The sequence below is a fragment of the Papaver somniferum genome, chromosome 7 (genome assembly GCF_003573695.1).
Source record: "Papaver somniferum cultivar HN1 chromosome 7, ASM357369v1, whole genome shotgun sequence".
Classification (NCBI taxonomy): domain Eukaryota; kingdom Viridiplantae; phylum Streptophyta; class Magnoliopsida; order Ranunculales; family Papaveraceae; genus Papaver; species Papaver somniferum.
This window is the reverse complement of record NC_039364.1, coordinates 130,924,781-130,942,040: the sequence shown is the minus strand read 5'-3', so window position 1 is coordinate 130,942,040 and position 17,260 is coordinate 130,924,781. Positions and strand designations below refer to the sequence as shown.

At 35.2% G+C, this 17,260-nt stretch overlaps 1 protein-coding gene across 1 annotated transcript; it reads left to right on the top strand.

Annotated features, from left to right (window-relative positions):
* Window positions 1-418: 418 nt before the first annotated feature.
* Window positions 419-1,186, top strand: LOC113295230. Its single transcript, XM_026543580.1, has one exon. The coding sequence runs from the start codon at window positions 419-421 to the stop codon at window positions 1,184-1,186; it is 768 nt and encodes a 255-aa protein (XP_026399365.1).
* Window positions 1,187-17,260: the final 16,074 nt, after the last annotated feature.

Sequence of the window (17,260 nt, the reverse complement as noted above, 5' to 3'; positions counted from 1 at the left end):
GCCGTTTACGTTCGCTTTGTTTGGAAAAACAAAATGGTGAGTTTTTTCTCCGTTACTCTCTCTTTGGTACCAATTATGTAGAAGAAGTAGAAGCAGCGGGAGAATAAGCAAAGAAGTTTTTTGCGGTACCAGCAAGGATCTCCTTGTTTAATTACAACTAGGAGGTAGTGATCAGCTTGGGTTTTCCTTCTGGTTTTAGTCTGTTAATTGCCCTTTAAAATGGGGTTTATCAAGATGGGTACATACGGTGTCTAACTCATGGAGAGACATGTAACCGACGTGATCCTCAGAATTTCTAGATGGGGAAGTTTGGAAATATGCAACCGTGTATTTTGATACTGAGAGGATTTTGGCAGAGAATGAAGCTCATGGGTTTCCTGGTGTAGATTGTTTTCATTGGGCATGGAGAGCATGTCATATGGATCAGGCAGGATCCCACGTGGGATATAAGTCAATTCCCACAGTTGTTCTGCAGGCGGTAGCTTCATATGATAAATGGATATGGCATTCCTATTTTGGGTTGGGTGGGCAGAATAATGATTGTAATGTCTTGCATGCTTCAGGTTTGTTCGATAGAGAACTTAATGGTGTAGCACCTCCTTGTCATTATCAAATCAATGAAAGAAACTACAATACGGGGTACTACCTAGGAGATGGTGCATATCCTATGTATGGTTGCCGTGTGCAAGCATACAAACCCGCTGCAAACAATGCGCAAAGTCTTTTCAATCAATATCAAGAAGAAAAAAGGAAAGACATTGAACGTGCATTTGGTGGTCTAAAGGGTAAGTTTGGTATTATATTGAAACCATGTCGTTATTATAAAAAATCGGACATGAAGGCAATTATGAGGGGGTGCTTGATAATGCACAATATGTGTGTTGAGATGGAATATCGCAATGAGGATTGGGGGAGGATCACGGGACAAGAACCTCAACCGCAAATTCAAGGAAACGTAAGGCTGCCTCATGTATTGTACAACCCGGCGCGTTGGACGGAACTTCGCGAAGAACTCATTACACACATTTGGAAACGACATGGAGATGGTTTGAGAGATGGAGATATTCCGAACATAGTGATGGATGATGTCATACCAGAAGTTCATGAGGGTACAACCGATGTGGAAACCGATGAAGAACAATATGACCCTCAAGGAGATGGAGCATTTTATGTGAATGGAGAGTAAATTTCATATTCACCAATTTATTTAACCATAATACTCCTTTTTTCAATCAAACACGTTTTCATTAAGTAGACATTTTAATTAGTTCTTGTAAACTCCATAATAATCTTTTTTTTTTCACTTAAGTACGTTTACATTTACATTACATATTTGGCTAGAACTTCATAATACTTCTTCATGCATATACTTCATGCAAATCAAATTCGAGCTCCACCAACTATCTCCAAAGCGGTGATATGAATGAACGACATTCCATGATCCGTTTGGTATAAAGCCATAACATCTTCACGATTACCATTTGATTCCCTTAATGAAACGACAAAATGCTTGCAATAGCTCTTGATGCTTGCTAACCGACATTGTAGTTGTTTTTGGCATCTTCCATTAGCATTACCATTGATTCTCACAAATTCATAAACAACTTGTTCCCAAAAGGTGTTGGTTGCTAGAGACTTGTCGAAAGCATTTGTGTTGTTAATTTTGCGAAAAATTCTCACCAAGTCATTGTCTTCGGCAATTGAGAATGCAACCATGCTTGAATTTTGATTTGAGAATTTAGGAGAAGAAGAAGAGAGTGAAACTTCACAATATTGGGGTGGGGATTTTGAGTTCATTTGTTGAGTTTATATAGAGAGAAGAAATTATATGAGTTTGGACTGGAAAAATGTAGCCATTATGCAAGCGTTGAACCAAACGGCGTCCAGCACTGAACCACTCATCAATGTGCTCTATCAGCCGTTAGATCAAAAACTAGCAGTTATTCTCAACGGCTGGAAAATGAGTGTTGTACCATTACCCGCCCAACGCTGGATAGTTCTGCGCCGGACGTTGAACTATTCAGCGCTTTTTTTCTAAGCCATCAGATCAAGATGACTGTTGCATTTTCAATGACTCAGATTTAATGGCCGTTTGAAATACCAACAACTATATTTTCAGTCTTCCCTATAAATAGAGAACTACTTCTCCATCATTCCTCACACCAAAATTAATTGATTCTCTTCTTCATTGATTTTCTTCTTCTTCTTCTACAATTTTGTTCATACAAAATATGGCACACTTTCAATCAAAATAGGATGATGCACTAATTCTCTCTTGGATTATAACAAGTAACGATCCGATTAGAGGAAAAGATCAAAAAGGTAAAGAATTTTGGAAGAGTAAGTTAAAATATGGCCGGAAGGTAAGGATAGGGAAAAAAAGGCATTGCAATCTAGGTGTAACACGTTGAGAAGCGAAGTGAGGAAATATATTTCATTCATGAGACCTTACTTCCATAAACCTTCAGGATTGAATGAAGACGATTATGTAAATACCTTAAAAAAAATTGATGTTTTCTTTTCTTCCAAATATATTTCATTCATAAGACACTAATACATTTTTTTTCCCACAATATCGCCTTGGAAGACAAAATTATGAAGCATCAGAGAAGAAACATTGGATACATGCTGAAGACCTATCAACCAGATTACAATCCAGAGGTGAATAATGATGATGAACCTACTCAATCAACTCAACCTACTCAAGAAACTCAACCTAGTACTTCCGCTACAGTAACTATGGATGAAGATTTGGAGGATATGGCAATGTTTGGTAGCTCACCATCTACCCAAGGTTCTGATACCTCCGACATATCACGTGGAAGACATTATTTCGAACAAACGGATGATGTTAGAAGTTCAGGGAGAGATTCTTCCAAAAGAAGGGCTCGTGAGGCTAAAGCATCAGAGAGAGCAGATGACAAAATGGATAAGCTCATACAACTTCTTGAAAACGCCAAGCACAAAGGGTTGCCAAGTATGAAACATAGGAAGAGTTCCTTAAGAAAAATATGGAAAACACTACAATCTTGGCACAAACCCAACAAAGAGAATCAGACTTGAAGATCTTACGCCAAAATTTGAATGAAGTAGAGGATTGGGAGAAACCCCTTTACAAGAAATGGAGGAACGGGATTTTGGTTCGTAATGGCTTAGAACCAATCCCCTAAATTATGAGTAATAATTTGAATTATTAGAAGTTCATTTTTAAGTTTGAATTAGTTAATTTAGAAGTAGAATTTTAACTTCAATGTACTTTTTTAATTTTTAGAAGTAGAATTTTAATTTTAATGTACTTTTTAAATTTTTAGAAGTAAAATTTTAATTTCAATGTAATTTTTAATTCCAAAAAACATTGTAACATTTGCAATGTGATGAAATAATTTCTTAGTTTGGCAAATCTTAAAATTTGGAGACAAACAACCGTTGGAACAAATTGTCAAACTTTTCAAAATTCAAAATTTGAAAACATAATTGTCTGGTGGTGTAACAGGAGTGTGAGAAAACAAAGAATGAAACAGTTCAAAATTTAATTATTGAATTACTGATGGCGTAAAAAAGTAAAAAAAAAAAAAAGGTCAAGCGCTGAATGGTCTAGCGTTACCGTGTGGCGCGTTTCCAATCAACGCCAGAATCTTGCGCTGTATCATTCAGCGTAGATGCTTGGAATATTCTTGCTGGCGCTGTTTCGTTCCGCGAAAAGGTAGTTTTTCAGCGCTGAATCATTCAGCGAAATTATCTAGCTGCTAGTTCACATGCGAGCAACTGGTAGGAGAGAGAACTAGTGTTAACAAATAGGCAACACTTTTTTTTTTGAATTGCAACATATTTCTGCTAATCTAGCAGCTCAATCTAGCCCATAAGACTTAGCCTAATGCCAATGTACTTGGTTGTTTCTGTACGCTTTTTTTCTAGGCGCTCCTGAGTATTTTTCTAGCCTTTACATAATTCATCCAAAATAAAGTCCTTTATATTGACGCATGATTCGAAGAGAACAAAAAAACATTTTGATTGAATTTTCCTATATTTCATATGCAGTGCAATGGATTCAATTTTCTATGAACATTTTGGATAATTGGTTTGCTAAAATCCACAAACCCAAAATCCAATTTCCATATGTATTGCTCTTCGGCTAAATGCTAATCGCTTATTTGATTCATCACAACTGATCCCTTTTTGCAATTCTGGCTAACATTTTTCACAACAATGATATGCTCATAATGAATGTCTTTTTTTTTTCTTTTTTTTTTCACGACCTCGAGTACCTGAATGAATAATTTCTTCTAAACCATTGTCTCAAGTTAGGTTTAACTAGACTGAATGAATGAAGTCTTAACAAAATGTTTGAGGTTAAGCAAGGCGAATTAATTTTCTCATTTTTGTTGCTCTTTTAGCTACATTCTTGTTGGATTACTCTTTTTTAGGGGTTCGTAGTGAGAGACAGAGAAGGAGATCAAAAATACTATCTGATCCCGTGGTAAGAAGGCAACCCATCTTATGTTTAGGGGTTCTTCATTGGTTTTCCCAAGCAAACCGAATAGAAACGACAGAGAAAAATCGAAGAAGAAGACGTCAGAAGAAAAAAAAAACCCTAAGAAAATGGAAAAGTCAACCACGTCAGCGCCACCTCAGCAGTGGATATGACAGTGGATTTGACTTGGTGGGCTAAATAGATTTATTGATTAAATTGATGATGTGTTAAAATATCAGAATCGTATACACTTTTAGATCCAACAGACATAATAGGATGTTAGATACTGTCAAAATGGACCTTGGCAAGGGATCCGTCCTATTTAACGATTAATTAAAATCATTTCTATTTCTATTTTATTTTTGAATTAGTTTTATGGGAAATGATGAGGTGGATGGAAAGACATCATTCTAGTTAAAAAATAAATTAACATGCTTTCCTTCGCTGTAAATGATTTTTAATAAGTATGCATATTTTACCCGGTTCAAATGTTTTGTTTCTGAAGCTGCATTTCGTACCCCTAACTCCCTCCCCTAATGAATGGCACCATCTTATTCTTAAGCAAGTGTCCTATCCCACAGAAAAATGGGAGGATTTATTTTTGTGCGTCTTGTGAGCGTGAGGGAAAAGTTGTGGGCGAAATCCGAGGGCACAAAGCGTTTAACATCAGAGAAGGCAAGGATCCGACTATAGATTTCTGGGAAAACTTACCGAGTTACTATGTCGGCATCCTATGAGTTTAATCTAATCATTTACTTTTTGTCTTTTTTAAGCATCTAATCATTTACTGATGATCTGTCTTAGTATTGATTCACCACATGCGAATTTAATTGTTTAATTTGTTTGTATTAAAGACGGTGCCAGCTACCGTATGTAGTGCTGTCCGAAGGGGTGGAATCCAACGTAGGAAAAAACGGGAAGCACAAAATCTAAGCCACTAAAGACCCGTTTGGGATTGTTTTTTTCAACCAAAAACACTTTGTAACAAATTTTTACTTAAAAGTTATGTTTGGTAAAAAAATTTCAAAGTGCTTTTGGAGAGAAGCACTTTCATTTTAGGTCTGCTTTTAAAAGCTACTCAGTACTAGCTTTTAAAAGCTGGAAAAGCAGAAGCTGTGGACCCACATAATTTGATTTAATTGATTATCTATTTTGTTATTTTATTATAAAGACATGTTTTATCCTTGAATATTGTATACTTATCATTATATTTCTAATTTCTATTTTATTTCTTTATTTTTCATTTTAAAATAATAATTACAATATAATAATATTTTCTTAAGAAAACATAATCATAATTTTTTTTATTAAATAATAACAATAATTGTATAAAATAAATAAAATAATAAAATAAATATTACATATATTTTATTAAATATATTAGAATTAAAAATATAATTTATTCTAATTAAAGTGTATTGAAAACTAATTTTTGAAATATGTCTATTTTCGTCATTAACTACATCATCAACACTTTAAAATACAAGTTTACCAAACAAAATTTACAGTTTGTTAATTTCACAATGCTTTTTAAATTATAGTTTACCAAACATCATGCTGATTTATTTCTACAGCACAACACAACAACGCACAGCACAACACAACAGAAAAGCATTTTTCTAAAACTCACAGCAATACCAAACTAGCCTTAATTCATACGCCTGATCAAAAGGCCTGGTGGAGTAGCTGTACGGCGCATCAATTGCAGCGAAAAATAAGTCAAGACCGGAGACTAAAGGAGGCTTGATTTGACCATGCAAGGTGGCGAAAAGACAAAAATGACACATGATTATCGAAAAGTCTAAAGGTGTACCAATGGTGGACCAGCAAATTGTGACCATTGGATGTAGTTTTGTGGATCCCATTTGGATTTAAAAAGCCCAACCCCCTCCGAATCCAAGGGTGCAAAGGCTGATACACCAATTGGTCCGCCCTTAGACAGATCACATGATTATAGAGGAAATGATGGATCAAAAGATATCAGAAGGATCTCCGATTGACAGTTGAGGTCGGAGCTGCTAGTTTCCCTCAGCGACTTCCACCACTCTCTTCCACCGGGCCGGGCCATAGATCCAATCCATTTTGATTTCCATGGAAATATAAGGGGTCCCATTATTAAGGATTTAACCAATCCCTATATGACACGTAGGCGGGTGAAGGAAGTGGGGAAGGGGTCGGGGGATATATATAATTTTCGGGTCGGATGTTAGTGAAGACAACAAAATAGGAGGGTAGGAATTGGAAAATATTGTTTAGGGATGGACAAGGTAGAGAAATTCTTGTGCCTGAGTGCAGTTCCTATGGGATGAACAAACTCAGAGTTTGTTCATTTTGCTCCCACTATGGAATGAACAAACATGAAAAATGGAACAGATCTGTTCATTTGAACATCGAGTCGGAACATCCGGCGCGCGTCTGTTGTAAGGACGCGCGTCATCCCTACTAATGCTGACGCTATTCGTATGGACGCCCGCGTTTTCTCTACGAACGCGCGTTCTTACTTACAGCGCCAGCGTCATTACCAAAAACGTCATCGTCTGACCCAATGGCGCCAACGGCTCCATCCGAACGGCTGAAAAATCTGGTGATCCAACGACTACATTTTTTGAATTCTATAAATACTCCTCATTTCAACTCTAAATTCACACAAGATATAAACTTAGAATGTAGTTTGATGTTTTTGTTGTGGTTTATTAAAATGTAGTTTGATGTTATTTGCAAGTTTAATAAATTGTAATAAATTTCACTTAATCTGAAGTGGAAAGCTATTTTAAAAATATAAACATTTTCATTCATTCATATTACTGCCAATTATTTTACAAGATATAAACTTAGACAATAATAAAAACTTCAATAAAAATCAAGTACAAGTTTTGCCTCCTATTTATCTTCATTTGACGTATTTTTCATTCAACGCGCTCTTTGACAGTTTCACCTTTGTTTTTGAATTTTTTGTTGTTAGCTTTCAAAACTGGAGCTCTTCTTTGCCTTTTAGCGGAACATTTCTTGGAGCAACTTCTAAAACTTGCACTTCCCTTTTACAATTTTCAATCTTTTTAAAACTCCCACATATCTTAGAATCAGCAGCTTCAAGTTTTGCATCGCAAAAAAGTGTGATCGCCTTTTCAGCCATTTTTGGAAGAGAAAATTCAAGTGAATTTTGGTGTGAGTGAATTGTTTGAAGATGGTGGTAATTTATAGAGGTAAAAAGTGAAATTCGAATTTTAAAAAACTACCCGTTGGTGTTCGTGGCAAAAACGTCGGCGCTTTGTCTTCGGACGCCGCGTTTGTTCTTCCGTCGCCAGCGTCTTTCCTCCCGATGCCTGTGTTGGATCTACTGATGCCAGCGTTTTAACCTGGCTCGCGCGTCTATTAATCTAACGCCGAATGTTTTATCATAGTGGAAAATCTAGTTTGGCCATCCACGTGGCTGAACAAAAGAATTTGTTTGTTCATTCCCACCGGAATTGCTCTGATTCCTGAACCATATCATCACCATCTTGTTTTGAGGAGAAGCGGATTAACACTTTAACTATTTCGAATTATTTCGAATCATAGTGTGGTGATATCATCTTTCAAACCACCACGGACCTAGTTTCAACACCGAATGTAGTTTTGGACTTTGGTCTACTAGATTAGAGTTAGTTTTGTTTTCTAATTACATCTAGTTTTGGGTTAGTCAAACGATAATATCTTCTTATGAGTTCAGATATTTTATTTCCTCTTTTGGTGGTTGAATTTGCTCGTACATGATTTGAAATAAAGTAAACGACGGATCATACACATATAGAAAGAAAACATGCTTGAATTTCTCCCCAGCAATAAATGGTCCCCAAAGTGGAAAAAGTGTCGGCGCACACACTTGTTGTTTCGTCAATTGTCATCTTGCGATTTAAATCATTTCAAACTTGGTCCACCCTAGATAGCTGCATCAAGTGGGAATGCATCAAGTTGGCTATAAATTGGATTTTTTTTCCACAAAACTGGTTAAAAAGACCAAAACAAACATTTCCTGGATGAAACGGATTACTAGGTTTAGATACTGTTTATATGGACATTAAACAGAAAAATACTGTTTAGTTAGCCAAAAAGGATATTTGACTCAGGAAAATAAAAACTAAAAAATATCAATCACCTAAAATACCCCTTAACTGCCAAACGCGACCATTGAACCATGGAAAAGCGCCAGTTCCTTTGCCTGACTGATTACATAAAAACTTGACCAAAATCTAGTCTTCTAGCTTGTCTTTCAAACTGAACTTGGTCTCTTGTAAACAACATCTTCCCACACGACTGCATTCCTTGTAATCAACAACATCATAACCATTTAATCTTCAATCCCCTGTAACTCCAGCTGCCACAACTCCACTAGACACCAAGAATAAGAAGAAAATCCTTGTTTTGCACCACCTTATATCACCGGTTCTCAGACTCGAACCATTATCCATCTGCAGCTGTACTGAAACCTTCTCATTCTGCGACAACATCATCACAACTGCCAATTCCAGAGACCCATTTGTAGCTTCTTGCCTGCTATCTCAGTATCACCAGCTTCTTTATTATAACTACCAGCTGCATTTCATTTACACATTTCCTTCAATTGCCTCAGTTCAGCTTCACAGTAAACACCATCATCTTCTCTGGCCAACAACTGCAATCTCAGTCCATGCATTATCATAACAACCTGCCATTGCCTGTACCTGCATCTTCTTGTCAATCTCTGCTCAAATCTCTGCAATATCTCCTAACATTCATCTTTCATGCTCCAGCTCCAATGCTTGGCCTGCAATTCATACGCAATCTTCATCCATCAACACAGAGAATCCCATTTACTCCATTTCTGTCCAAATCTCACACAGCTCTAGACACTGCATTCGATAGCACATTCATTTACAGCCTCAACTTCATAATCAGCCATTACAACTCCGTTCAGACCATTAGCTGCAGAACATTTCTTGTTCACCTGCAACATCACATTTCCATTGCAGACTCAAAACCCATTTTAACCACCACCGAAACTTCACAAAACTGCAGCCACTACTACTCCTTGTTCTTGACATCACTACCAACAAACTCAGTTCAAATCCCACCTGAACCTCAATACCACCAGTTTACAGCCCAAGCCAACCTGCATCAACTCCATCACCATCTTCACTGTGTTCAAGAGCCAGCCACATCAATACAGATTCTTAACAATCCAGACCTGTAGTTCAATAGCAACATCAAGACAACAAATTTCAGAAACCCATCTTCATTGAATCTGAACCAAACCTGTTCTTAAATTCATCATCATAATCTTCCAGCAACAACAACTCAACCTCGAATTCATCTGTTTATCAGCAAGAACAACATCTTCTTAGTCTCAGTTTCAACTGCAACCAAGCTCGGTCCAATCCTGCAGCCGCACCTTCAAAACGAGATGAAACTGATTTCATCCAGCATATTCCGATGGAAATACAATTATATCATAGTCTATAACTAGATGAAATTAGTTTTCATCCTGCATATTTTCACAAAAAAACAATTATATTATAGTTTACAACTAGATGAAATTGGTTTCATCCTGAGTATTCTTACGAAATTAAGGTATATAAATATGTAAGTTATATGAAACTGGTTTCATCCTGCACATTTGGCGAAAATACAGTTATATGAAAGTTTACAACTAGATGAAATTGGTTTCTAGTTGAGTATTCGGACGAAAATGGTATATCAATGAATAAATTATATGAAACTAGTTTTCATCCTGAGTATTTTGACGAAAACGTAGTTATATCACAGACTATAACTAGATGAAACCAGTTTCATCCTAGTATAACATGGATGAAAATAATTTTAGGTCAATCCAAAACAGGATGATACTGGTTTCATCCTAGTATAACATGGATAAAAATAATTTCAGGTCAATCCAAAACAGGATGATACTGGTTTCATCCTAGTATAACATGGATGAAAATAATTTCAGGTCAATCCAAAACAGGATGATACTGGTTTCATCCTAGTATAAAATGGATAAAAGCAATTTCAGGTCAATCCAGATTTTACACAAGCTTAACCCAGATGAAACTAATTACACACAAACAAAATTCAATGAATTTTAAATTGGATTTTACAAAAGTTAAACCAATAGGATCAAGAAACTTACCAGTGAAATTGATGGAAGAAAATTTTTAATGCTCAGCACCACCATTGCATTCAATCGGAAGCAGCTTCAAACCCCCGTTTCCTCTGTTGAGTCAAACCCTGAATTTCAAGTTCATAACCTCACTGCAAGCCATCACAGATCCAACCTCAAAACCATTACAATTTCGTTTCAGATTCAACAGCAGCATCTGCTGCTATATAGCCCATTTTCTGTTTTTTTTTTTTTTTTTTTTTAAATGTTACATAAGTTTCATGCACTGCTACAACCACAATAATTCAAAACCTTTTATTTTCCTTTCTTTTATTTTAATTTAGATTCCGGATATATAATGGATAAAAAAAAAGTGGGAATGGAAAGCAAGTTGGCTATAAATTGGATTTTTTTTTTCTTTTTTAAAATGTTACATAAGTTTCATGCACCGTTCCAATCACAATAATTTTAGGGATTTTCCTTTTATGTTGACATCTATAATTTGGATTCCGGGTATATAATGGTTAGGGAAATGTTTATGAGAATTGCCGATTCACAAATATGACGATCCACCTAGTTGGTCAAGTGAGTTTTTGTCATTGCGAAGATTTTCCTAGTGGCTCTGTTTTAATAAAGATTATAAATTCTTTTAGGGGAAGCCAGCCCAAAGTCAAGGAAAACTAAATTTTTTACAGTGTTATTGGGTTTGATAAAAATAATTCATGCCTAAATCATAGGCTTAAGGCACCCCAAAAAATCCAATAAGTTTTCAAGCCACCCCTAACTTCATTTTCCAGTTCCGCCACTGAATTCTTTGGTACTCTCAACCCACACCTTTGTTACGCCAATCAATTTCGCCAATGTTCTACATATATCTATAGTTACTTTTTATTTTATTTTTGGTAAAAGGAAATTATATGACCAACTAAACAAGCATAAATACAATTGTATAAGAAGAGGCCAGAGCTGTCTATACACAATAAAACCCAAATTTCTAAAATGTCTAGAGAGTCATGTACAACCTTACGATAGGTTTGCATAAAATTTTGATGTCTTTGAATCCTTAATGGATACCTTTCTTCCTTTTTATGCTTTTCAGCTGTAACTTGACAATTTTGAAAAATTAATACAATTGCTTGTTTAGCCAAAAAAAAAAAAAAAAAAAAAAACACAATCACATTGTTTGTAAAAAATATCCAACTATTTTTAACTTTGAAACTTAAATACCTAGAGTACGTACCCAAAATTTTAAACTTGTTCAAATATCTAGCTAATTTGTCTGCTTTAGTATTGCGTTTCCAATTAATTAAATGAAGATTTAGCAAAAGAACTGTTGATGTTTAAAGCTTTTGTTAAAATGGATTTGCATTTCCAGCTGACAACAAAAGAATCTCCATTCATTTTGTTAATGACATTGGCATTGTCGTTGAGAAAAATTATATTATCTTTACCATAATCCTCCGCCCATTTTACTTCTTCCCTGCAGGCTTTTGATTCAGTGCTAGTACAGATTCCTGAACTTACTGCAAATTCAAAAACATTACCATCATTACTTAACATTATCATACCAACAACATATCTTCCAGTGTTCTTTTGAAAAGCAGCATCGAAATAAATGTAAGTACCATCCACACTACAAGTATCAGTAAAACAAGTGCAATTCAGATGGTTCATATCACAAGCTTTCTTAAAATTAGGAGATCTAACTAAGTTTCTGTCAGAATTCAAATATTGGAAAATGCCATTTTGTATGAATTTTATTAAATCTCTAGGATCAGGTTTAATATTATCAAAGACAACTCTGCACCTGTACTTCCATATGTACCAAAGGATATAAGCATACAAATCTCTATTACGTTTATCTTTCAACCAATTTAAACACCAATCTGCAAAGTAGAGAAGCCTTATATCTCTATTACGTTTATCTTTCAACCATTCTAAACACCAATCTGCAAGTTCGAGAAGCCTTATAAAAAACAGAGTCCAAAGATTAGCCCATCCATATAGCCTCCGAAAAAACACATTTTGTAAAGACATGATTAACATTCTCATTTTCTAGACAATTGCATAGAGGAAAATTTATATCAATGAGAGTATATCTACCAAGGGTCTCCCTTACAGGTAAGCAACCAGTAAAGACTTTCCACGGGAAAACTTGAACTCTAGGTATAACATTTCCAAATATCAAACCATTTTACTTATTCATCATTCATATTTTTATCACAAAGAAAAATTATAAGCAGACTTAACAGAAACATTTTCATCTCTAGTTCCTAACCATTTAATTTGATCTTTCTTGTCTGCACTACTGGTAGTCTTTGAGAGCATAATTTCCTGAGTTTTATGATTATCAAACATATTATGGATCACACTAGAATTTCAATTGCCGTGACTATCAATAATGTCTGCAACTTGTTGTTATTTTTCAACTTTAAAGCCATTTTTGGGTGTAGGGAATTTACCATTTGGTAACCACTTGTCTTTCCATATATCTCAACCATGATTTTCCTTGATGATATTCTAATCCTTTACAAATACTTGTCCAAATCCAAGATTTATCAACTTTTTTCTTATAGTTTATGGGATGAGTTCTAGGGAAGTATTTACATTTTAAAATTGTACTCCACATTTACCTGGATTTTAGATAAGCCTCCAAGCCAGTCTGGTTAGCAAAGCTAAATTGAACTTATGGGGATTTTTATTCCTAGATCACCTTTGGCCTTACTAATAGTGACTGAATCCTAAGATTTAATGTAAATAACTTTATTGTTTTCATTTTTCAGCCAGAAAAAGTCTCTTTGTAAGGCATTTAGCATATCTAGATTTTTTTTAGGAAGAGAGAAACACATCATTTGATATATAGGCATTACACTAGTGACTGATCTAATGAGGGAGTTCTACCAGCTCGGGATAAGAATTTGGCTTTCCAGCCTTGCACCCTACTGTAAATTCTTTCTAACCGACCCCGATAGTTGAAACACTTACTTCTATTGAAAAACAAAGGGGTACCTAAATACTTATCAGTTTTAGTTATTCTATTAATTTTCAGGATTCTAGATAGGAGTTTACAATGCTTATTCTGAACTTCTTTACTAAAGTAAATGCCCGATTTTTGGAGATTAACAACTTAGCCCTATGAGTAACTAAAAATTCTTAAAACATCCGGAAAATTTCTAGCTTGTATAATATAGCATTAGTAAACAGAAAAACATCATCAGCAAAAATAGGTGAGAAATGGGAGGACAATCCTTTGTAACCTTGATACCAGAGATACTACTGTAAGGATCGAAAATAAGATAGCACATAAATTGAAATTTTTAGTATTCCTAACAACTAGCTTGGACAGGATATATAAACTCTTTATATTATGATTAGCTGTTAGATAAATGTTGTGTGGGTCTAGTTGAGTTCGAATTTTGTGCTATTCATAATTTTAAAACAAAATTAAAAGAAAAACTTGGAAATCTGTGGAGTCTTCTTAAGATAACACCTGTAGTGATATCAGGGATAAAATAGGGAAAAAATAATAAAAAAAGATAAGAAGAAAAGGGAAAAACATACGGGAGAAGGATAGAGTTTGGTTCACTGAAATTAGATTAGGGTGGTTGGAGAACTTTGAAGAACTAGTCTACGTCTACATCTTACAGGTGAACTTTGAGGTTAAGACATTTAATTGCTAAACCTAAGTTGATTAGAATAAAGAGAATGTTAGGCGAAAGGTGAAATTCAATCTGATTTGATCTGGTGTATAAGATTAAGAGTGGATCTCAAAAGGTTTATGCATCATCAGATCAACTAGCACCTATACCAACAACAAAAGCATCACAGTGGAACTCAAAAGGTTTATCAAAATTTGGCATGGAAAGAACATGAGCATTACACAACTTTTCTTTGAGCAGTTGAAAGCTTTTATCTGCTTCTTCAGTCCACTCAAAAATATCACGCTTCAAACAATCTGTTAAACCAGCTGCAATAGTACTAAAATTCCTCACGAACCTTCTATAGAAGGAGGATAAACCATGAAAATTGCGTACTTCACGTATAGATGTTGGAGTAGGCCAATCAATGATTACTTTAGTCTTAGAATTATCCACGGAAATATCAGTATCTGACACAACATAGCCTAAGAAAGTGACTCTTTTTGTAAAGAATACACACTTCTTTAAGTTCACATACAAAACATTGTCTTGGAGTGCCTTAAACACTTGAGATAAATGTGTAAGATGTTCTTCCTCATTGTTGCTAAAGATTAAGATGTCATCAAAATAAACAATGACAAATTTTTCCAAGAAAAGGTTGCAAAACTTGGTTCATGAGACGCATAAAAGTTCAAGGAGCATTAGATAATACCAAAAGGCATTACTAATCATTCATATAAACCTTCCTTTGTCTTGAATGTTGTTTTCTACTCATCACCTTCACGGATACGTATTTGATGATATCCACTACGAAAATAAAGCTTGGTAAATACTTTAGCACCAGAAAGCATATCAATCATGTCATCGATTCTTGGTATAAGAAACCTATATGGTATAATAACTCTATTTAAAGCTCTACAGTCAGTACACATACGATTTCCACCATCTTTCTTGTCTACTAAAAAGACCGGACTAGCACAAGGACTTTTGCTTAGCCTTATCAAACCCTTTTGTAACAAATCATCTACATGACCTTGTAAAATTTCATGCTCTTTAGGACTTAAACTATAATGAGGTTGATTAGGAATAGATGTTCCAGATATAAAGTCTATCTGATGCTGTAAATCTCTCAGTGGAGGTAAAGTATTTGGTAACTCAGCAGGAAATAAGTCAGCAAAAGAAGAAAGTAATGGTTGTACCTTATCTGGAATCTCCACCATTGGTTTAGCAACTTCATGAGAACTCATAGAATGATTTTTCTTTAAAGAATGAACAATGGTAGCAACCAACGCAGGGATCTTCTTGTCTTCTGGTTCTTTGAGTTAAGTAGAAGTTTGTAAAGGTCAAAAAACTTTAGTAAATCCTTCATGAACAAAGGTATAAGTATTCTCATAGCAGTTATGAACAACACGAATGTCATATTGCATGGTCTTCCCAACAATAAGCTTGCTGCATTCATGTTAATAACATCACACAAAGCAAAAACTGAATATCCAGAGAAAGAAAACTTCACTAAACATTAGTGAGTGATTTCCTGAGTGGAAGAGTTGTTTATCCAACCAACGGAATATGGTTTTGGATGAAGAGTCACAGGCAAACCAAGTTTCTCAACTAAATTTGCAGAAACATAGTTTTCTGTACTTCCACTGTCAATGATCATGTTGCAAAACTTCTCCTCAATGAGACAATGAGACTTGAAAATATGATGTCTTTGTGTAAGACATGGTTCCGTGATTAATACTGGTCGAATTACCCCAAGAAAATCTGCAACATAAGTCTCATGTTCTTATAAATATCGTCTCGTATTGCATCTTCTTCTTGTGTTTCTTCTGGAGTTTCACTTGTTAAGCATGAAACTTGCGACAATCACTAGAAGTATGGCCAGTTTGGTTGCACTTGTTACATCTATCCCCTCGAAACTTTGAATAAGGATTAGACGGTTTAGTTAAGGGAGGAAATTGATGTTGATACTTATTACCTCTAGTATTGTGAGCAACATCTCGTTGTTGAGTAGCCTGAGGTGGCTTAGCAGATGGAATATGCATCATCAGAGCAGTTTCTGAAGGTAGAGATGGTTGACTGGAAAGATTTGGTTCTTTCGGTTGCTGATAAGATGAACCATAACTTCGTTCTTGTGGATCAACAACGACTGGTGATCCCCTTTCACCTTGGTTACCATAATAACAATTATATGGTCTGAAAGCTTTATAAAATTTTTGATAACGAGCTTGACGTGGAGTTGTTTGTCTGGAAGTATTGAGTACACGCCTTTCAACTTTAATAGCTTGTTGTGTTGCTTCAACCATTGTAAACACTGACTGTGTCATCCCCTGTTGAATTAAGTTGTTCAAACCGTCTACAAAATGTGCAACTAATTGCTCTTCAGCTTCATTCAATTGGTTACGAGCAACTAACCCGTAAAATTAAGCTACATATTCTTCCACTAGTCTAGCTCCTTGTCGACAATTTTGAAGTTTGAGAAACAGTTGTTGTTTATAATCTCTGGGTAAAAACTTTTCTCTTAATAAACCTCTCATTCAATTCCAGGTATGTATAGGAGGTTTGTGATACTTACTTCGATCTTCATAGAGTGTTTCCCACTAGGTTGCAACTCCACCTTTTAATTTATAAAAGCTACCAGTTTCACTTTAAAAGATTCAAGGACGTCCATGAAGCTGAAAAAAGATTCTACTTCATAAAACCAGTCCAGCAAGTCCTCAATTTGTAATCCACCGTGAAAGTTAGGTATATCAGCCTTTAATTTATATTTTGGTAGAGTTCCATAAGCTAGATTCTAATCTTTTATCTTTTATCCACGTTTGTGCTTCATGTTTCCCGGCTTTGTCATCTTCATCACCGTTGATAATCACAATAACAGGGTTTTTTTGAATAAAACTTTCTAATGGTTCCTTGTGTTGAAGATGATGTGAAACATTCCCAGGAATAGAAGTATTATAAATAAAAGAACTTTAACTTTTTTTGTCTCATCACCTTCTTTTTCTTTTGTTTTATTTTCTTCTTCTGTATCATCGGTTA